Source organism: Trachemys scripta, chromosome 4 (assembly GCF_013100865.1).
Source record: "Trachemys scripta elegans isolate TJP31775 chromosome 4, CAS_Tse_1.0, whole genome shotgun sequence".
NCBI lineage: Eukaryota > Metazoa > Chordata > Testudines > Emydidae > Trachemys > Trachemys scripta.
In genome coordinates this window covers 33,544,863-33,568,156 of record NC_048301.1, presented here as the reverse complement: position 1 = coordinate 33,568,156, position 23,294 = coordinate 33,544,863, and the positions used below count along the sequence as shown (strand labels likewise).

At 43.0% G+C, this 23,294-nt stretch overlaps 1 protein-coding gene across 1 annotated transcript in view; it reads left to right on the top strand.

Moving 5' to 3' along the window:
• Nucleotides 1-9,760: 9,760 nt before the first annotated feature.
• The window catches only part of SPATA7 (spermatogenesis associated 7), a gene marked incomplete in the record, with an annotated part of 75,090 nt that continues 61,556 nt past the window's right edge, over nucleotides 9,761-23,294 (top strand). The window contains 1 exon segment of the mRNA XM_034768683.1: nucleotides 9,761-9,947. Within this exon segment, the coding sequence (XP_034624574.1) occupies nucleotides 9,899-9,947 (49 nt within the window).

Below are 23,294 nucleotides of genomic sequence, written 5' to 3'. Positions count from 1 at the left end.
CCCCCCCCGCCATCTCCTCTCCCCATCTCCATCCCCCCCCCGCCATCTCCATCCCCCCCGCCATCTCCTCTCCTCTCCCATCTCCATCCCCCCCCCGCCATCTCCAACTCCTCTTCCTCGCATTCCCGCCCTTAGCCTCTCTCTTCCCCTGCCCCCCTCTGAATTCTCTCTCCCCGGGGCTGCCGGGCCTCAGGACGTAACACTCCCAGCGACGTGACCGGGTCCGTGGTCATAGCAACCCTGCATGCGGCTAAAGCGGCCCCGCCCCGGCTGGGGGGGGAGGGGCCGCCGCTACTCCGGAGCCGAGAGAAGGGGGCCGGGCCGGGCCGGCCGCGGCTCAGGGAGAGGAGCCTGGGGCCAGGCCAGGAGCATGGGCGTGAGGATGGAGAGCGGCAGCAGGAGGAGCCCAGGTAGCGCGGGGCCTGGCGCCCCCCGGCGGAGGGACGGGGCGGGCCTGCAGGGACTCGCCAAGGGCGAAGCGGGGGGGTGACCTCGGCAGCAGCAACACCTTCCACACGGTCGGAGCTGTTAGTCGCTAGCTGGGGGAGGGGAGACCGATAGCTCCCAACATCTATTGCTCTACCTGCTCCGACAGGGTGGGGGAGAGCTCCCAGCATGCATCGCTCCACCCTGATCCCAGGGGGCAGGCCCATGCGGGGAGAGCTCCCAGTATGCATCGCGCCACCCTGATCCCAGGGGGTAGCCCATAAGAACGGCCATACTGTGTTTGACCAATGATCCATCTAGTCCAGTATCCTGGCTTCAGACAGTGGCCAATGCCAGATGGTTCAGAGGGAATGAATAGAACAGGGCAATCATCAAGTGATCCATCCCCTGTCTTTCAGTCCTAGCTTCTGGCAGTCAGAGGCTTAGGGAAACCCAGAGCATGGGGTTGTTTCCTTGATCATCTTGGCTAATAGGGTCCATGAATTTATCTAAGGCTACATCTACACTACAGCTGGGATCGACTCTCTGAGATCGATCCACCAGCAGTCAATTTAGCGAGTCTAGTGAAGACCTGCCAGATTGACAGCAGATCGCTCTCCAGTCGATCCCTGTACTCTACCCCCGACGAGAAGAGTAAGGTGAGTCAACAGGAAAGTCGACCTAAGGTACGTCAATTCCAGCTACCTTATTCACGTAGCTGAAGTTGCGTAGCGTAGGTCGACTTACTGCGGTAGTGTAGATATAGCCTTATTCTTTTCTGATCCCAGTTATACTTCTGGCCTCCACAACATCCCCTGAGTTCCACAGGTTGACTGTACGTTGTGTGAAGCTTTACTTCCCTTTTTTTTTTTTAAACTGTTGCCTATTAATTTCATTGGGTGACCCCTGGTTCTTGTGTTTTGTGAAGGGACAATAGCATTTCCTTATTCACTTTCTCCATACCATTCATGATTTTATCATTATGATACCTCTATCATATCCTCCTCTTTAGTTGCCTCTTGTCCAATCTGAACAATCCCAGTTTTTAAAATCTTTCCTCATATGAAGCTGTTCCATACCCCTAATCATTTTTGTTGCCATTCTCTCTACCTTTTCCTATTCTAATCTATCTTTTTGTGTAGAGGTGACCAGCGCTGCATGCAGAATTCAAGGTGTTGGCATACCATGGAGTTATATAGTGACATTATGATATTTTCAGTTTACAGTAAATGCTCAGTAGCAACAGATGCAAGCATCTGTTGCTATTATGGGGAGTGTCATCTGACCAAAGGCATATGAAGAGTAAAGGATGTTTTGGAAGGAGAGGAGCAGCCACTTTGTGTGTGGGGGGTGAGGGGAGGCGGGAGTAGGGAACACCAAGTTTGAAAGTGGAACCCTGGGTTTGGCAGGGGAGCCCCCAGTCACAAAATGGCTGAGTGAGCCTGGCTGTCGGACTTCATGTTCCACCTTGGCAAGGCGAGGCTGGGGAGGGCACCGTGCACAGTCTGCAGGGGTGGGAGGGGCAGGCTCCTAGCACTGACACTGGAGATGGGAGGGGGAAGGGGACGGATCAGTGCCCTGGAGAGGGGGATTCCCCAATCCCCCACTGCAAAACAGCACACCCACACCCTGCCACCAGCAACCGAGATGGAGGGGATAGCTCAGTGCACGGGGGGTCTCTGATGCTCCCCACTTCAAAATAGCAACCTCCCGTCCCCCCAACCTCTTGCAAGCCAGATGCTGAGGAAAGGAGGAGGAGACCTTCCTGCTGCGCTTCTGCTGTTCCCCCTAACCCCAACTTCCCACCCCCAAAACTCACCCCTACACATGCTCTCCACGCAGGCTCTGTAAGGCAGGGCAAGTGGATGGGGCTGTGTCCCTGAAGCTGCACTGAAGAGCCAGGGTTGGGAGGGGAGTGAAAAGATGTACCCTGTGAGTACTGGGTCCCTGTTGGACAGAGCCCCTTGTTACTCCAGCCCTCGAGTGCGGCCCCATCTGCTTTCTCTATGCAGGCTTTCTCAGGAAGGGCAAGTGGCGGGGCTGTGTGTCCTGGAGCTGTGCTGAAGGTCCAGGATCGGGAGGGGAGTGGAAAGATGAAGTTTGGGGGGGCAATACCTCTAAATGTCCCCCCCAAATCTCCGCCCTGGATGTGATGTCACAACTGTTGCTCTTACGTGGCAGCTATGTTGCTGTTACCAAGTGGTAGGGAAAATGTTCCCAGTGGAAATGTTGCTCATAAATGGTGGTTGCACTTATGAGGTGTTTCAACAAACAAGCATTTACTGTATTATCTGTCAGTTTCCTAATGGTTTCTAACATTTTGTTAGCTTTTTTGACTGCCATTGCACATTCAGCAGATGTTTTCGAGTACTATCCACAAGATACCAAGATCTCTTTCGTGCGTGTTAACAGCTAATTTAGACTTCATCGTTTTGTATGTATAGTTGGGATTATGTTTTCCAATGTGCATTACTTTGCATTTATCAATACTGAATTTCATCTGCCATTTTGGTGCCCAGGCACCCAGTTCTGTGACATCCCTTTGTACCTCTTCACAGTCTGCTTTGGACTTCACTATCTTAAGTATGGCTTAAGTATCCCTCCTTTGTATTGCCTCCAAACTTTGCCACCTCACTGCTACCCCTTTTTCCAGATCATTTACAAATATGTTGAATAGCATTGGTCCCAGTACAGATCTCCCTGCTATTTATGTCTCTCCATTTTGAAAACTGACCATTTATTCCTACCCTTTGCTTCCTGTCTTTTAACCAGTTACTGATCCATAAGAGGACCTTCCGTGTTATGTTTATTTGGGGTATACATTAATCTGAACCTTATTGTGGAGTTTTTAGAAAGTTTCCATGCAGCTTGCAGGCATTTCACTCTTGTGACTGTTCCTTCTAATTTCCGTTTTATTAGCTTCCTTATTTTTGTGTAGTTCCCCTTTTTGAAGTTAAATGCAACTGTGGTGGGATTCTTTGGTGTTTTCCCCTCCAACAAAGATGTTAAATTTAATTACATTATGATCACTGTTACTGAGCAGTTCTGCTATATTCACCTCTTGGACCAGATCCTGTATGCCATGTAGGACTAAATCAAGAATTGCCTCTCCCCTTGTGGGTTCTAGTACTAGCTGCTCCAAGAAGCAGTCATTAATGGTGTCTAGAATTTTTATCTCTGTATACCATCCTGAGGTGACATGTACCCAATCAGTAGCCTCTCTAATCTCCCTGAGCATTTCACAATCACCATCACCATCCTAGTCAGGAGGCTGATAGTATATTCCTATTGCTATACTCTGATTATTCAAGCATGCAATTTCTACCCATAGAGATTCTATGGTACTGTGTGATTAATTTATTTTTATTATATTTTTATAAATTATTTTTATTATATTTGACTCTATGCTTTCGTTCCTTTATTGTTCCACTCCCTCATCAGCACGACCCACTCTGTCATGCCTATATATTTTGTATACTGGTATTACCATGTCCCATTGATTATCATAATTCCACCAAGTTTCTGTGATTCTTATTATAGCAATATCCTCATTTAATATCAGGCACTCAAATTCACCCATCTTAGTATTTAGACGTATAGCATTTTTGTATACAAGCACTTATAAAATTTGTCAATATTTAGTTGTCTGCCTTCATGTGATGTAACTGAATGAGTCTTTTTTTCATTTGACTGTTTCTCTTCAGCTCCTACCTGTACTTTGTCACCTTCTATCCTCTCCTTTTTATTAGGCTATAGAGAATCCCTATAAATAAATCCTCCCCTAAGGGATGTCTCTGTCCAAACCATGTGGTCCTCGACACTTGTCAGCTTTCCCCCAGCCTTAAGTTTAAAAACTTCTTTACAACCTTTACAACCTTTTTAATTTTACATGCCAGCAGTCTGATTCCGTTTTGGTTTAGGTGGAGCCCATCCTCCTGTATAGGTTCCTCTTTTCCCAAAAGCTATGGTGACCATATTTTTCTAAGAGAAAACAGAACACCCCCAGCCACTCGCCCAAGGCTTGCCCCCCCGCCCTTGCTGTTGCCAGTTGCTGGAACCTTGCCCCTACCCTGAGCCAAGCTGTTGCCCGGTTGCTGGAACCCTGTAGGGGGTCCACATGCTGGAATGCTGCTTTCCCCCACCCAGCCCCATCTCCGCTCGCCCCCTCCATACCACACCGAACTTTTTTGACCAAAGTGGTCATTTGTCCTATTTGCTCTTGCCAACTGATCAAGTCAGCAAGAGCAAATGGGATAAATTCCTATTTGGGGGGGAAAAAAAGTTGGGACGGCTGAGACAGGGCTTAAAAAAGAGACCGTCCTGGCCAAAACGGGACTTATGGTCACCCTACTAAAAGGTTGCCCAGTTATGAAAATGCTCCTCCCTACACCATTATCTCATCCACATGGCCCTGCATGTGGAACTGGAAGCATTTCAGAGAATGATATGAAGGTCCTGGACTTTAATCTCTTACCTCGCAGCCTAAATTTGGCCTCCAGGACATCTCTCCTTCATTTCCTTATGTCATTGGTACCTACACGTACCACAATCACCAGCTCTTCCCCAGCAATGCATGTAAGTCTCTCTAGCTGTCTTGAGAGATCTGCCACCTTCACATCCAGCAGGGAATTTACCATGTGGTTCTCCGAGTCATCACAAACCCAACTATGTATATTTCTAATAATTGAATCCCCCATTACTATTATTTGTCTCTTCCTAATAACTGGGGTCCCCTCCCCTGGAGGGTTATACTCAGTGCTAGATGATATCCTTAGTGGCAGAAGGGTCCCAATAGAGGGATTGTTGCCCTCCAGTTCAGTTTGATGTTCTCTTTCCCGAGACTAGCATCCTCATTAATAGCACAGAGGCTGTCAGACAGTGGCTGGGATGGCTCTATGTCTTGGAAAGTCTTGTCTATGTACCTCTCTGTCTCCCTTAGCTCCCAGCATGCATCACTCCACCCAATCCTAGGGGGCAGTCCCATAGGGGGAGAGCGGTCAGCATGCATCACCCAATCCTAATCCCATAGGGCAACTCCCTGGGGAGAGAGCTCCCAGAATGTACCACTCCACCTTAATCCTAGAGGGCAGCCCCCTGGGGAGAAGGCTACCGGTATGCCTTGCTCCACCCTGATCCCGTGGCACAGCCCCATAGGCAGAGAGCTCCAGCATACCACACCCTAACATGATTTCATGGAGCTGAAGCATGTTGAAGGGATTCTGCCACTGGAATTCCAGTCAGTATCAAAAAGAAGTTAAAAGTAGTTTCAGATAATACTATACTTGCACCTGAGTCCCTTTTTGTCAATTTTTTTAGCTTTTCAATCACATTTTCCAATTTTTTTAAATGGCACAAAGGTCCACATGGATCAGATTGTAAAACAGAGACCCTAGTGACTGTAATGCATATAAGCAGCTAATGAAATGAAGCATTATGCATGTTCTTAACTTTATACACTGCGCTTAGTTCCGTTGACTGCAAAGAGATTACATCAGTACATAAAGTTAAGTATGCACATAAGTCTTTGCAGGATCAGGGCCTTAGAAGGTCTGCTTTATAATAATAATAAATGCACATGTGTGTTTTTAATGGTATCAAGTGCTAATATGGTAAAGATTTGAGTTTCTCACTAATAACCACAGTTTTCAGAGTTCAGACTCTCAGGGTATTTGAAATCAACATAATTTTATTTTACCTAAAATTGTTATTAATAGTTTATGGTGAAAATAAAAATATAACGTGGATTCTGATTCAATTTTCTTGGTTTTGAGGTTTTTGGACAAGTTCTAATTTAAAAATAAAAGGTTTAGAGATTTAAAAATTATTATTTGCATGGATTTAATCCTTTGTGTCCTGATCCTGCAAACACTTATGCACACGTGTAACTTTACTTCTGAGAATAGTCCCATTGGCATATATGGGACAAAATAAAGGAGTAAACTTAAACACACCTGTGTTTGCAGGATCAGGCCCTAGCTGTTTTTAAAATGCTCAAGATATTTTTATGTCTAAAACAACAACATGTATATAATATGTATGTGCTAATTTCCTAGCTATCTCTTGTGACAATTGTATAATGAGGATAGTACTAATCCATGGCTGCTATGCTATTCAGCACCATGTTGAAGTGCCATAGTGATATACAAGCAAGTTTAAGTCAACAGGGATGACATTACATTATCATGCAGTATGTCAGTTCAAATCTGTGGTGACACTGACAAGATGATTTCTCCGCAGACATTGTTTTGCCATCAAAACCACAGTTTTAATGTGAGTTTTAATAATGCTTAGAAAAATGAAATTCGGTGCAGAAAAATACTATCTGTGCCCAAGATTTTTAGTAGTAAATTCTCTATAAGGTATTCTCAAACTGTTTTACCTGCAGATTACTCACTCAATATAAAGAAGATCCACTTACAGGCTCACTTCCTTCCCAAATCCTCCTCTATCTCTTACTTTTGGTTCTCAAAATATTTTTTTTTGTGGTCCCATAAGGATTCTGTGGGGTTCTGGTTGTCCAGAGCTTCAACTGAGACTAGTAGTCTGTAAGATCTAGTCTTCCATCTGTGCAGTGGTATTTGCATGAGTTACTCCTGCTAGTGTGAGTGTAAGAGTGTAAAATACATTACACGCATGGAAGAATTAGACCTTTATATTTTAAATACAATTTTACACTTATTCTATATATCATATGGGACTTCTGTTCATGTCAATGTGAATTTTGGGCAGAGATCAAGCTTTAGGATATTCATTGCCTTAGGTTATGTTATATTATTTAGTGGTGTGGAATTCTTCAGGACCATATGTGATGGAATGTCTTGGCACAGTTCAAACAAGGGTATGGCTTCTTGCCCTATAAAAATGTAAAGTATTGTTGTTGAAATATAGGGTAATTGGTTCTTTTTTCACCTAGGATTAATTTGAAAAGAACATGGTTCACTTTTTAAAATTCCAGATACAGAATTAAACCCAACAGTTATTTACTGTACTGATCCCAGAAGCCAGTTAGGTTAGTCACAGATTCATGTTATTTATGGCCATATAAGGAATATAACTATCCAAACCAGCTTTATTATTTAAAGCTAGTGGTCTACATTTGGTTCTTTATCTTCCACTGCCTTTCTTGGCACATTTCTGAACAGTAATAAAATTGTAGGCTTATTGCTTATCAATGATGCACAAATGTGATGTTGCTCTGTTACGGCAACACAGAAGTCATCATTTAATTACCACAAGGATGTTGCTATGATATTTCTGTAATTTGAATGGGCTTCAAAGTGTACCAAACAAAAATACTTCATTTATTCACAAGCAACACCAGCCCTTTCAGTTTCTTCCCTCAGCGTAGATACTGACACTGCTCTGATCTAACTATGAGCTGGAAGGGCATTCTGAGTATTTACATGCAAATATGACCACCTGTGCTGCTTGTGTATTTCTCTGTATAACACTTTGCTAACAAATAGGTTTTAAACTGGAGCAGGACTATCATATCCTCGGACTAGTCTGAGTTTTTCAGAAATCAGAATTGCCCCAAAATGTTCATTGATCGGTCAGGCAAGTGGAAGAATAATGCATTAGTGATGTCTAGGGGGAAAAAGCAGTCAGAGGCTTAGAAATAATGTTTGAAAGATAAAGGCACACTTTAGACATAGTCAGGAGAGTTTCCCATTTTGGGGGCAATTATACCTTAGGCTTCTATTCAGCAAAACACTTAAGAGTGTATTTAACTTTAAGCATTTGAATAAGTAAAGTAAGGTAATATCTTTTAGTGGAAACAAGAAAACTACTGACATGTACTGCATAGGCACAGCTGTGCCACTGTAAGCTTGCTAGTGTAGACATGACCTGAAAAGCAGTAGCTGGATTGACAGAAGAATTCTTTCGTTGACCTAGAGCTTTCTACACAGGGACTTAGGTCGGCTTAACTATGTCGCTCAGGGGTGTGGATTTTTCACACTCCTGAGTGATGTAGTTATGCTGACCTAATTTTCTAGTGTAGATCAGGACTACACTACATGCTACAGTGGCACAGCTGCAGCGCTGTAGCTGTGCTGCTGTAGCATCTGTAATGTAAAGAAGCTGCTAAAGTGTTAGGCAATGTCTAAACTGAAAATGCTACAGTATAGACTCCTCACTACAGTGATGGGAGGGGTTCTTCCTAATGACTTAACACTGTCTGCATCGGGGGTTAGGTCAGCATAGCTATGTTTCTGAAATATGGCTTTCTCACATCCATGAGAGACGTAGCTGTGCCAATGTAAGTTTCCATTGTAGACCAGCCCTTAGTGCTCCTTAGGGTGGATTTGATTTAAATCATGATTTAAATCACTAGTCGGGAAGACTCGATTTAATCATGAATTTCTACATAAAAGTGCATTCTTGTGGGTTGTTATAACCTTAATACATATTCTTCACAACTCAGAGATAGATGTAAGTTTCATTTTTAGAAGGTACACACTATACATTTTTAAACAGTGATTTATTTTGAAAACTTTTCAGATTAGTTTTACAGCTATATCAGAAAATGAATGATTGTTTGGTCATTTCATTTACCAAAGGTAATTGAAGGAGATATTTATGAAGTCATTGGGAGGTGAACTATCTCCAGTTCAACAGGTTAATCATTAATATTTGGAGGATTTTCTTGCCATGCTGTATTAAGAGGAGAGTGTCACCAGACAGACATTTAAATTGTTTTATTTAACTAAAACAACAACCTTAAGCATTCTGGATTTTTTTCTTCAACTGCAAACGTAGAATATTTTAACAAAACAAGCATATGTCCCTCGCTTCTCACATTTATCTCCAGTCTTCATCTCCTTGTCCAGATCTAGTCCACCCCCAACAATCTTCTATTCATTGAAATTTTTGAAACTTTGCACTTTTAGAGAGAGGTAAGCGATTGCAAATTTGTGTACACAGAGTCAGAGGGACAATAGAGTTGAGGTCTGTTATTTCTCACCTCTATATATTATTTATTTATTTTATTTAAAAACATTTTTGCTGTTAACAAGCATGTTACCTCTGAAGTCATAAATCCACAGTTTGAGAACTGCAAAACTAAGCCTCTCTGATGGTATCTTCTAGACTGAGCATTGAGTCCCATTGGGCTTTTGGGCTTGGGAAACAAGCACTGAGTGGTGGCATCACATCGTCATGCACGTCTGGGATGATGATCAGTGGCTGCAGAACTTTTGGATGAAGAAAGCCGCATTCATAGGACTGTTTGATGAGCTCGCCCCAGCTCTGCGGCACAAAGACATGAGAATGAGAGCTGCCCTGTCGTTGGAGAAGAGCGTGGCGATTGCACTGTGAAAGCTGGCTACTCCAGACTGCTACCGATCGATCGCTAAACAGTTCAGAGTGGGAAAGTCGACTGTTGGATGCGTGTTGACAGAAGCGTGTCAGGCCATTAATCGCATCCTGCTCCGAAAGACCATGACTTTGGGCAACGTGCGTGCCATTGTGGATGTCTTTGCACAGATGGGCTTCCCTAACTGTGGAGGGGGCGATAGATGGTACGCATATTCTAATTCTTGCACCAGCCCACCTAGCAACCGAGTACATTAATCAGAATGGGTATTTCTCTATGGTTCTCCAGGCGCTTGTGGATCACCGTGGGCATTTCACGGACATTAACGCAGGCTGGTCCGGAAAGGTGCATGACGAACGCATCTTTCAGAACACTGGCCTGTTCAGGAAGCTGCAAGCAGGGACTTTCTTCCCAGACCAGAAGATCACCGTAGGGGAAGTTGAAATGCCCATTATGATCCTGGGAGATCCTGCCTACCCCTTAATGCCATGGCTGATGAAGCCATACACAGGGAACCTTGATAGCAGCAAGGAGTGGTTCAATAACAGGCTGAGCAAGTGCAGAATGACTGTTGAGTGTGCCTTTGGCCATTTAAAGTCCTGCTGGCGCTGCCTATATGGGAGGCTGGACCTGGCCGATGACAATATTCCTATTCTTATAGCTGTGTGCTGTACGCTCCATAATATTTGTGAAGGGAAGGGTGAAAGCTTCACTCAGGGCTGGACTGTTGAGGCTCAGCGCCTGGAGGCTGAATTTGAACAACCAGAGACTAGGGCTATTAGAGGGGCGCAGTGTGGGATCAGGGATGCCTTGAGGCAGCAATTTTAAGCTATCAGGGGGTAGCCGTGTTAGTCTGTATCTACAAAAACAACAAGGAGTCTGGTGGCACCTTAAAGACTAACAGATTTATTTGGGCATAAGCTTTCGTGAGTAAAAACCTCACTTCTTCGGATACATATATTTGTTGCTATGCTCGAGAGTGCAGTGCTAGTAATACTAGGAGATGATTGAGATTGGTGCATGTGATGCACTGTAAAGGTTTAAGAAAATTGCCTGTTGCTTTGAAGGGCTCTGTTTGCTTTCAGTTAATGGAATAAAGATCGCTTTCAAACCAAAACAATTCTTTTATTAAAAAACAACAACCGGAGGAGAGAGACAAACAGAAAAACACATCAGCACTGTGGGGAATGGGGGAAGGGAGGGTCTCAGGAGGAGGGGAGGTCCCGGGACAGTGAAAGATTTGTGTATGTCCAGGTATCATATGCAACCATGTCCTTTGGAGTACAGTGCAGCAGGTACTGTACTTCAGCAGGGCCTAATTGCAGAGGGACGGGTGCTGAGTGCAGTGGGTACTGGGAGTCCGCAGTGCTGGACAGTGACAGTAGAGGAGTGGAATGTCGCGGGTAGAGACTAGAGCCAGGAGGTTGATAAGAGTGTGTTGGTGGTGTCTGAGGGTCGCATGGGAAAGAGTTTTGCGACAGCGGCTGTTGGGGAGGGAGGGCGCGGAGCTGCTTGGTTTGCAGTGCTAGTAGCGCCTGAGCATGTCCGCTTGGTGCTCCATAATGTTTAAGATCCACTCCGTGGCTTTGTTCTGGTGTGCCGTGTTCTCCTTTCGGTCCCTCTTCTCACTGTCCCACCACTCCTTCAATTCTTGTTTTTCGGCCGTGGAGTGCATCATGACATCACGCAGAAAATCCTCTTTAGTTCTTCGTGGTTGCTTTCTAATTCTGCGCAGCTGTTCAGCCGGCAATAATAAAGAGGGAGGTTGGGCTCCCAAGGTCATATCTCTGAAGCCAAAATGCAACATTTTACAGAAGCAGTATTGTTTGCAACACACAGACAACTGATTCAGTGATTTAAAACACAGCCACTACTCACATACCTGTCACTAACTGGCTGAACCCAGGCAAGCACATATGAGCCACAAGACCCCCAAAGTGGTGAGTAACCACAGGGGCAGGAGAAATCTGTGTTCCAGGACCATACTGTACACTGGGCACGTGGCTCTTGGGGAGAGCCAGCACTGTGGGGGAGGGGCTTATAATCATTACAGTCCCCACATTTTCCACAGGCTGTGTTCATTATGGAAGATATCTCGCTGCTGAGGGTGAGCAGGGAATCAAGGGAGGGTCTTCTCCAAGACTGCGGCTTCTGCCCTGACCCTTATGCGGCTCGCCTCTGTGCAGCAATGGTGTCTGTCCCCCCACCCGCAGTGATGGCAGAGCGGTGCGGGAAAGTTACCCTTAATGGGGCAAGAAACAAAGCAGCTCTGCCAAAGAACCTGCGGCAGCGGATTGCCCAGTATCTCTATGAGAGTTTCATGGAGATCTCTGAGGGAGATTCCCATGAAGTGAGAGCGTCAATCAGCACCCTGTTCCGCCACTCAGACTAGGCATGTGGTGGTACATGCATCATACAGACACAAGCCTGCTTTCTGCAGCCCTCCTGCCTCTAACAACTCGCTTTAACGCTTCTCAAAATCAAAGCCACTTTCCAGGGGCCTCCTCTCTTGTTTGCACTTCGCAAAGTTCCGAAAGCTGTGACTGGCTAGCCTCCTCCAGGGTAGAGAAGAGCTCTGGCTGCATGCATCTCTGACCTCCTAGTTGTCCTCTGCCTCTGGGTCTCCCTCCTCCTCCTCATCCTCTTCTAAGATTTCCTCTTCCTGGCACAGTCCACTCTCGACTGGCATGCGAGCCACGGAAGTATCCACGGTGGCCTTCGCAGTGGAGGTGGGGTCGCCACCAAGTATCGCATCCAGCTCTTTGTAGAACCGGCATCTCGTGGGCACAGCACTGGAGCGGCGGTTGGCCTCCCACTCCTTTTGGTAGGTGTTCCGCAGCTCCTTAACTTTGACCCTGCACTGCAATGTATCCCAGTCATAGCCCCTTTCTGTCATGCATCGTGAAATCTGTCTGTAGGTATCAAAATTCTTGCAGCTGGTGTGCAGCTGGGACTGGACAGCCTCTTCTCCCCAAATGCTGATGAGCAAGTTAACACTGGCAAGTTTCTGCGCAGTAAAGCAGCTTTTTGCACTCAAACTGCAGGCGTGTGCACACTGCCAAGCCACTCCTCAGTTGCAGCGCTGCAAAAACCCACCCGATGAGAGTCATAAGGCTATTTGTGCAGAGGCTGCAGCGCTCTATTGCCAATGTAGACACTTGATTGCTTTGTGTACTGTAATTGGCCTCTGGAGCTGTCCCATAATGCCTCAGGTGACTGCTCTGCTCATTGTTTTGAACTCAGCTGCCCTGGAGACATGCGCCCCTCCCCTTTCAAAGCACGGTTTCTGACAGCCATTGTGTGCTGTGCTGATCTGTTCTGGGACACAAAGCAAACCATAAATGTGGAATGCTAGTGCTGTTAAACCCAGAGGCAGGTGTCTGTGTTGTGTGTGTGTGTGTGTGTGTGTGAGAGAGAGAGAGAGAGAGAGAGAGAGAGAGAGATTCCTGTGCAGAGACCCCAGGGAGGGAGGCCAGGGCTGATGTTGGGGTTTCTCTCTGCCTCAGGACTGGTTGTTTCCTGCTGCTGTCTGAACTTACAAGACAGCATGCTGACACACTCTCTGTCCCCCCAAAACACACTGTCTCTCTCCTCTGCTTCACACTCACACACACGCTTTCTCTCCCCCGCCCTCCCCCACACACTTCAGTTGAAAAGCAGCTAACAATGTAGTAGGATGCCCATGGGACAATGGAATTGGGAAACCTGCATCATGTGACGCTGTGCCTGCCCCATGAGGCATTGCAAACCCTTCCCAAAGCATCCTGCATCCAGGTACTCAGTGGGATAGCTACCACAATGCACTGCTGTCTTTGTCGGTGTAAGAGCTGCTAATGTGGATGCACTCGGGCGTCACAAGGAGCACAGTGTGGTCACACAACAGCTGTTTATTAATTCCAGCGTTTTAATAAAAGTGGTATAACTTGTGGGGCCGAAACTTGCCAGTGTAGACATACCCTAAGATGCTTAGACCCAGTGCTTTAAACATAGGACACAGCTACCCAATGAACTTTTTTGGGCATTCAGATTCAGTTACCTTTTAAACTAATTTATTTTTTCCTATTTCGTTTCTGTTAATAAATAAACCACTGATTGACACAGCCAGCAGTTTTTGCAATTGTCGCAAAGCAAGAGCAATAGTGCTTCATCCATAACTTCCCCAGTCAGCAAACTGAAGCTTTTAATTAAGGAAAAAAATGTTCATGAATTTTTTTCAAGATTTGCTTTCGTTGTCCTTTTGTTTGAGTCAGTTTAACACAAGATTATTTCATTCATCACATTGATTGATTAGAAAGTAATCAGTTAGGCTTTTTTTGGGTAGTGTTATTTTGCTTTTTGTTTGGGATTTTTTTTTAACTGTAAAACATAAGTGTCTTTCAGTTTGTTCATTTTACATTGTTTATGCAATGTGTTAGTAGGTTATTTGTCCTGGAGCACTGAGAAAACTAGCACACTGTTGGGCATTAATAGTAGATGTAAAGAAGAGCTTCCTGCATGTAATTCAGCATGCCTATTAATAGTACTTAATTAGTTAATGGACTATATAGCGTTACCATGGTACATATGGTAGACACTGATATTTGTTGTAGGAATCACGTCACTTTCATAACATTCCAGTTTTATACCCAAATGTAGTTGATTACATGCAAAATTCAAACACAGCAAAATTGGAATTTCATTTTAAATGCATATTATTGAATTTTTTTGGAATTGAATATGTTTTATTCAAAAAGTCTAGGAAATTACAAGAATTCTCATCCAGCAAACACCGCTCATCTCATATTAAATTATAAAGTTAACCGCATTAAAGTCAGATTAATGACCAAATCTTGTCCCATCAAAGTCAATGGGGGTTTTGTCATTGACTTCACTGAGACCAGAACTTGGTCCAGTATGCTTGTATTGCATTTGCATAAACAGAAAAAATCATATTTAAGACCACTATGTGCTCAATTTCGCCTTTATAATTTTAAAAAAAGTTTTTGTAGCTTCAAAAGTAGGTGCAAGTTCTTTTCACTTTGCATCCCATATGGCAGCCACAAACAAGCCTAATACCTAATTTTCAAATGAAATTGAGCTTTTTCAAAGGTGTTATTGCATCTGGCTGGCTCTTAAAGTGAATGACTCCAAAATGGCATGTAGGAGTTGAATAATCCCTCACGAGACTACAAAACCTTGCAGATTTCTTCCATGCATGTGCCCCATGTTTTTCTAAATAATAAAGTGATATCATCATGCTAGTATAAGTGGAAGTGGTAAACTCCTGGGCTAACATCTTGCTTATTAAGACCATGTCTACACTACCACTTATGTTGGCAAAACTTTTGTCTCTCAGGGGTGTGAAAAAATACCCCCTCTGGGCGACATACATTTTGCCAGCATAAGCGCTCTTGTGCACTGCACTATGTCAGTGGGAGAGCGTCTCACGCCTACATAGCTACCGCCACTCATTGAGTTGGTTTTATTTTGTCGACGGGAGAACTCTCTCCCCTCAGCATTATGCAGCTACACGAGCGCTCTTACAGGGGCACAGCTGTACCAATACAGACATGGCCTAAGTTTCAGGCCAATACAGAATTTTGGGGACACTTTATAAATCCTATTATAGGGCCTGAGTTCGAAATGCTGACAGACCCTTAATTATTGTAGTAATCAGATATAGGTTACCCTGTCCCTTCAAGCATTCCTTTTCAAAAACAGATTCAGGGCCAAATTCTTTCCACTTTATTCACGCAAGTAGTTCTACTGAAGACCTTGGGATTGGGAATGTGAAGGCTCAGCCCTAGGTTTGTGGGGTCCTGTGCAAGATGCTTGAGAAGAGGTTGGGTTGGTCTGTTAGAATTCTGTAATCTCTCTTTCATACAGGAGGTAGAAGGAAAGGATTTCAACAGCTGGTAGATGATGATGGATCATGGGGACGGAGAAGACCTGGGGTCCATGTTTATCTTTCAAGGTTGTGGAGGGAGTCTTTGAAGGTGGCTGTACATGCCAAGATGAACACTAACAAAGATGCACTGCTTCCCTTCCCACTCCCATATCAGCCACTCAGTTAGCACATGGCTAGGATTAGCCTACAGTCTACAGGGAGAGTGGTATACAAGTCTATATGCCTGCTCCCATTCCTTGTCAGAAGTATCCCATAAAGCACTGTGCTATAATGACCACTCTGGAGCACTGCAGAAACCAATTCAAAAAAATTCTGTCATATCCAAGGAACAAAGACCTAAATGTGCAGTTATAGGAAAGAATAAGTGTCTGAAGATTCAATGGCAGGAAGGGGCATTTAAATCACTAAATTTTAAGAAAATGACTTAAATCATGCTGAAGTTTGTAAAAATAATTTGATAATCTGTGCTAATGCAACTTTAGATTTCAAAATTTAATTGTAGATGGGAATCATCCAGCAAGGGTGTCTCTGGAGGGATCCCACTGGGATCTGTTCTTGGCTCAGTGCCATTCAATATCTTTATCCATGTTGTGGAAGGAAATATAAAATCATTTCTGGTAAGGTTTTCAGGTGACATAATAATTGGTAGAATGGCAAATAATAATTGTGGGGACAGATAAGTTACACCTCTACCCCGATATAACACTGTCCTCGGGAGCCAAAAAATCTTACTGCGTTATAGGTGAAATCGCGTTATATCGAACTTGCTTTGATCTGCCAGAGTGCGCAGCCCCGCCCCCCCAGAGCGCTGCTTTACCGTGTTACATCCGAATTCATGTTATATCGGGTCACGTTATATGGGGGTAGAGGTGTATATAGAATGATCTGGATTGCATGGTAAACTGGGCTCACTTGAACAAATTTGTGTTTTAATACAGCCAAATGAAATGTCATATATACATCTAGGAACAAATAATGTGGGTCAGACATGGGGTGGGAGGACGGACTGTATTTTGGAAATCAGACATTCAGGAAAGAATGTAGGGATCATTTTGGGTTATCATCTGTACATGATTTCCGAATGCACTGTGGTGGCTAAGGGAGCGAATTAAATCTTTGGATAAGTAAACAGGGAAATATCAAATAGAAGTAGGAATGTGTTATTTACCAATGCATATGGCAGTAATGAGACCATTATTGGAATATTGTGTCTCATACTGTGTCCCATTCTGGTGTCCACTATTTGATTTGTGTAAGACAAAATTAAGAGGGAGTCTATCATGATGTATATAAGTATGTATCCGGAGAAAAGATTCTCATAATAAAGTGCTCTTTACTTTAGCAGACAAAGGCATAAGAAAATCCATTGGCTGGATGCTGAATCTAGATAAATTCAGACTGGAAATAAATTGTACATTTTTAACAGACCTGTGTTATACAGGAGGTCAGACAGGATGATTACCATGGTCCCGTCTGGCCTTAAAACCTCTGAAACAGAGAGTAGAGTTAACCATGGAAATAGGGTTGCCAATTTTCTAATTGCACAAAACCGAACACCCTTGCCCTGCCCCTTCTCTGAGGCCCCACCCCCAGTCACTCTATCCCCCCTACCTCCGTCGCTCGCTCTCCCCCATACTCACTCACTTTCACCAGGCTGGGGCAGGGAGTTGGGGGGAAGGAAGGGGTGAGGACTCCAACTCGGGGTGCAGGCTCCAGGGTGGGGGAAGGGTGGGATGTGGGAGGTGGTGAGGACTCTGGCTGGGGATGCAGGCTCTGGAGTGGGGCTGAGGATGAGGGGTTTGGGGTGCAGGAGGGGGCTCCAGGCTAGGCAGGGAATTGGGGTGCAGGAGAGGGTGTGGGCTCTGGGGGGGGAGTTAGGGCGCAGGAGGGGGTTCCAACCTGGGGCAGGGGGCTGGGGTGCAGGAGGTGGTTTTGGGTGTGGGCTCTGGCTGGGCAGTGTTTACCTTGGATGGCTCCCAGTCGGTGGCGCAGCGGAGCTAAGGCAGATTCCCTGCCTGCCCTGGCTCCACGCAGCTCCTGAAAGTGGCAGCATGTCCCCCCTCTGGCTACTAGGCAGAGGGGCCAGGGGGCTCTGCGCGCCGCCTGCACCTACAGACACCGCCCTCACAGCTCCCATTGGCTGTGGTTCCCGACCAATGGGAGCTGCGGACCCGGTGTTCAGGGTCGGGGCAGCGGATGGAGCCCCTGTGGCCACTCTTGTACCTAAGAGCTGGACATGCCAGTTGCTCCCAAGAGCTGCATGGAGCCAGGGCAGGCAGGGAATCTGCCTTAGCCCCGCTGCGCTGCCAACTGGATTTTTAGTGGCCCAGTCAGTGGTGCTAACCGGAGCCAACAGGGTCCTTTTCAATGGGGCATTCCTGTCATAAACCGGACACCTGGCAAGTCTACATGGAAACAACTTACCTAGGAATGTAGTGAATTCTCTGTCAGTCTAAGTGTTGTACCATAGGTACTGTGCTATATAATTGGTTATGTTTTGGCTATATACAATGTATATTCTATGATTCTATTCTATGATTCTATATTTTATAGTAAGAATTAAGGTATTAAAATAAATAAATAGAATAATGAATACTAGTATTAGCCATTTTCTTTTTATGCCTTGTAAGTAGCACAGAATGTTATCGGTGTCTGTGTTAAATAAATTAAAGGAATTTTGGAGGCCGAGGCCCCAATGTGGGAAAGGACAGTTACACAATTGAGTAAAGTCTAATTTATAACGCCTTTCTTGTTCAACATAAAACACTGCTATCTGTTACCTTTTGAAGGTCTCTGCAAAAAACGGTGTATGTGAATAAGGAATGTATGCATCAGGAAAAAATAAGGTGTAAAGGCCATTTTTGAAACCAAATGACCAAAAATAAAAAAAAAGTAAATAAACTCAAAAAACTCTAAAATGCCAAAGAACCATCAACGCGCATCCATGGTTAAGGGGAGGCAGACTAACAACCCTAAGGTGAAGGATGGCACCCTTAAAACACAAAATAATTAATTAATTCAAAACCAAACAAAATAACCCTCTCAAAGGTGTTTTGGGCTATCAAAAAATAACACCAATTAAAAAATAACCAGTCACAAACTAACACAGCAAAATCCATAAACTTCAACAACAACAAAAAACTATTAAAACAAAATGCTTTGCCATGGGACTTTGGGTTCGTCTTGCCACTACTCCAAAAGCATCGGATTGTGACCGACAGAGCCTGGCTCCCCTCTGCGACCAATCTGGCTGGCCACTAAATTAATCCAGACTCTGGATTAGTAACTATAAACATTGACTGGCGGAACTGTGTGCATGGTGTGTGTGTAACTAAAAAGCATATGCTAATTGCTGTATTCTCAATAAATGCGGCATGTTGCCGTTTCCCCTATAAAAAGATCTCGTATGCTCTGTTTAAGCACAACATTTTTGGTAGAGAATGCGGGCAAATAGTAATAGCACCTGTGTAAAAAATGTTTTTAAAGAAAGTAATCCAAAAATAACAGATCTTGCTCTGTTAAACCAAACTCTAAAAAATATAGGCGTTTGGGCAGTGTAGTATTTTTTGTTAGTAGTAATATGGTAATTTCATAATTTTAAAAAAATGTTTAAAAAAAGGGACCAAAAGGGATGGGGGCTAGTTAAAGAGCCCACCCTCCTTGCTAAATTGGTAATGGAACAAAGCCTGGTCCATAAAAAAACGATTCAGGAAAAAAGCAAAATCAGGCCCAAACAAACAAACAAATAAAAACAAATAAAAAATAAAAAGCAAATTAAAAGTCCTAAAAGTATAATAGCAAAAATAAAATAAAAAAGTAAATACAAACATAAAAATTTCAAATCCCCAAAACAATACTTAAAATGGTAAAATCTAAATTAATAAAGGTGTCATTTTAAAAAATAAGCAAATAATTTTTTTAAAAAGTAAAAAATTAACTCTGCAAAGGCTAAAAAAAATTAAGCAGTTAAACTTTGCAGCTATTCTAAAAAAAAAACGGGAGGGCGGGGGCCTTTTCCAAAAAAAGTCTATAAATAAGCCAGGCAAAAAAACAACCTAATTTAAATCAAATTTGGATGTCTGTTTCTAAAAGATATGCTCAAACTGAAAAAAAAATTGGGTTTGATGCAAGAATCATTTCATGAAATTCTATGGCCTGTGTTACACAGGATGTCAGATTAGATGCTCATAATTGTCTCTTCTGGCCTTAATTTATTAATAAAATTTATAATGAACTAAATTATAATTATTTTGTTTTTTAAAATGTCACAACTAGTATGATAACTTATTTTAATGTTAGAAAAATATTGATAATCAAGGCCTTCATCCCACACATATTTAAGTAGATATGTAAGTTTACTCATATTAATAGACCCATTATCTTTAGTGGAACTTCTCATGCTTCTCTCCTTCCTTGGAGGTTTTTAAGGCCTGGCTTGACGAAGCCCTGGCTGGGATGATTTAGCTGGGAATTGGTCCTGCTTTGAGCAGGGGGTAGGACTAGATGACCTCTTGAGGTCCCTTCCAACTCTGATATCTATGATTCTATGATTCTATGCTTAAAGTTAAGCATGTGCATAAAAGTGTATGCAGCATTGGGGCTACTATTGTATTTTTATTTTTAAAACAGTCCCCAGCATAAAATCTTTGTCAAAACAGAAGCCTAAGGTTAATATCCTAAACCCAATATCTAAGCATTTAAAAAGGTTGTTTTCAAAGGTATATAAATGATTTAGGAATACAAGTCTGACTGGTTTCTTGAAGAGAGACTAGAGCCCAGTCAAACCGTGTCATCTGTCTTGATGTGCAGAAGTTCAGTATGTCAGAAAGTGGTGTTGGTTGTAAAAATAGCCCTGCTGCTTCCTTATCAGTTTTGTATTTGAATTTGTGTTGATCTCACAGGAGGGATGTTAATGAGATATAGAACTGTCTTTTTCAGTATAGATGAATATTATAAATATCTTCTTAAAAATTCTATGTAAACTCTGAAATTCTGCTAACAATTAGGAAACTAATTAAGAAGGAAGCACAGAATATCCATCTTAGCAATTTAAGACTATAAAATGGGAAGAAAGTAAGAACTGGCAACAGGTAAATAAAAAAAATTAATGGAGAAATCATTTAAACAAAATATTTTTTAAACAAACAAAAAATCATGATTGATATCTTCCATTGGCTGGAGAAAAAAAATGTGAATGATTCTCATCCAGTTTTCCCTTCTGTACTGCAATGTATCTTTCAATAACAAGCAAAGCCCACAAAAGGAAGCAATTACAAGCATCAACAGTGTACTAAAGGGCCTAATTGATTTTTGATGTTTCTTATGTAATTTTGTTTACATTCTGTACCTTGGGAAGCTGCATATATGACAAAACTCTTGTGTAAATTACCTAGGGTGAATAATGCAATATCTCTGAAATTTGAATAAACGTGTGGCTTCCTACTGCAGTTATTTGCATTAGGTATCAAATATATATATCCACGTACTTATTGGCAGAAAAAGTTCATTTTCTGAAATGACACATTTAAATCTGACTAATTTCCTAAATAAAGCTAAAACTGGTTTGTACAGTTCCCAGTTCAGTTCTACATATGTGATAACAAAAAGTTTAAAACTGTGGTCAAAGGGTGTTTACAATGGAATCATTTATATTTACAAGGAAAGAAAAGCACAGGTAGTAAAGGTTAATTTTTAATCAGAAATTTTATTATTATTTATATTGCTGTTGTATTAAAAGTCCCCAATCAGGACTGGGAACCCATTGTTCTAGGCATGTACAAACATGATTATTTCCCCAAAGAATTTACAATTTGAGAGCCTAATCCAAAATTCACTGAAGCCAGGGGAAGGACTGTCATTGGAAAGACTCCCACTGATATAAATGGGTATTGGATCAGGTCCTAAATAGACAAAGCAGACTTACAACAGTAGACAGGAGTAGTTGTAGCTTCAAACAGCTAAATTCGATATCTTCCATTGTTGTATGCAGTGTAGTTGTATAGAACAGAGACACTGGATTTATGGTTTATTATAACAATCTAACCCCATCTTTTTTGTCTTATGACTGCAGAGGTGTTAGCCGGTTACTCTATCTTGAATGATCCCTTAGAATATATGCTAACTACTTTTATACTTAACAATCTGTTTCACCTTGCACTTAGCTTTGAAGCTTGGAGTACCTTTCCCAGACCTGAAGAAGAGTTCTGTATGGCTCAAAAGCTCGTCTCTTTCATCAATAGAAGTTGGTCCAATAAAAGATATTACCTCACCCACTATATCTCTCTTACAGTAGACAGAATGCATTTATATTGTTTGAAGTGATAGGTACAAGTCTTATTACCTTTATTCCCCCTTCCCATCTTCCCACAACAAGTCATCTTTACCCCTCCCCCCACAAAATATCCAAGTCCCCCAGAAAACATCTCTATTGTCAAGCTTATGTATATTCTGTAGACATGGAATGGCCTCCTGTGCTCCCAAATATAAGCCTTACATTTTAATTTCTAGTCTTTGTCATTGTGAAGATAACCTTGAAATATGAACTGAGTGTAAACTGACATAACGTTGTCTTCCTACGTCTATGGAGAACGATAGGGCCTGTTATTAGATGGCGTTGTATCTTCAGCTAATTTCCTGAGGTCTGTGTAGCTGACTCTGCTCCTCCTGAGGAGAAAGATTCAGAGGAAACGCTGCAAGTTATCTCCCTCTTGGCTCTGTCTTTTGGGTTTTCCTGTGGTAGACGGATGATTTAGATCATTGTTTTGTTTTTTACAAATAACATGTATTAATAGTAAAAGTCCACTTGTTACAGTTGAACAGTGTGCCATCTGCTGGTGATATAATGTGCTGCTTTTACAGATGGCTATAATGTACACGTCTACCTCGATATAACGCTGTCCTCGGGAGCCAAAAAATCTTACCGTGTTATAGGTGAAATCGCGTTATATAGAACTTGCTTTGATCCCCTGGAGTGCGCAGCCCCACCCCCCGCGGAGCACTGCTTTACCGCGTTATATCCGAATTCATGGTATATCAGGTTGCATTATCTCGGGGTAGAGGTGTAAATTAATGTTAAAAATAAAGTGCCTGATTTTCAGGGATGCTGAGGAGCCACAGTTCCAACTGAAGACGGTAGGAGCATCACATCTCTGAACACCTTTAAAATCAGACCCAAACTGTACAAGTCACTGAATAGGATCAAAATTATAGTTACAAGAATGCACAAAGGGATACTCTTATGGTCCCTGTACTGTTCTCTCCATGGTTCCCTCACCTGAAATAATACATTAGAGATGCTCTTATAATTAGACATCTGTCTATAAAACGTGTGTTTTTCTGGTATTATCAGACTCAGGTATACATCACTTACAAAGTGATGGAAAACTTAGGTTCCATTTGATCAGCTCTGGATGAGAATCTGTTGATTCTATGATCTCCTCTCTGGCCCAGATTTCTGAATTATGTAGGTGCCGTACCACTTCATAAGCAGCTAAAATACTAGTCCCCTGCTTCTTGATGTCTGTGGCCTCAATCCTTCAAAGACATACCCCCATAACTTTAAATGTGAACAGTCCGACTGAGTTTAAATAGCCATGCTTTGCAGGATAGAGGTCTAAATTAGATCATGAACACTACACAAAAGTAACAGAGAAGGATAGATTGCTA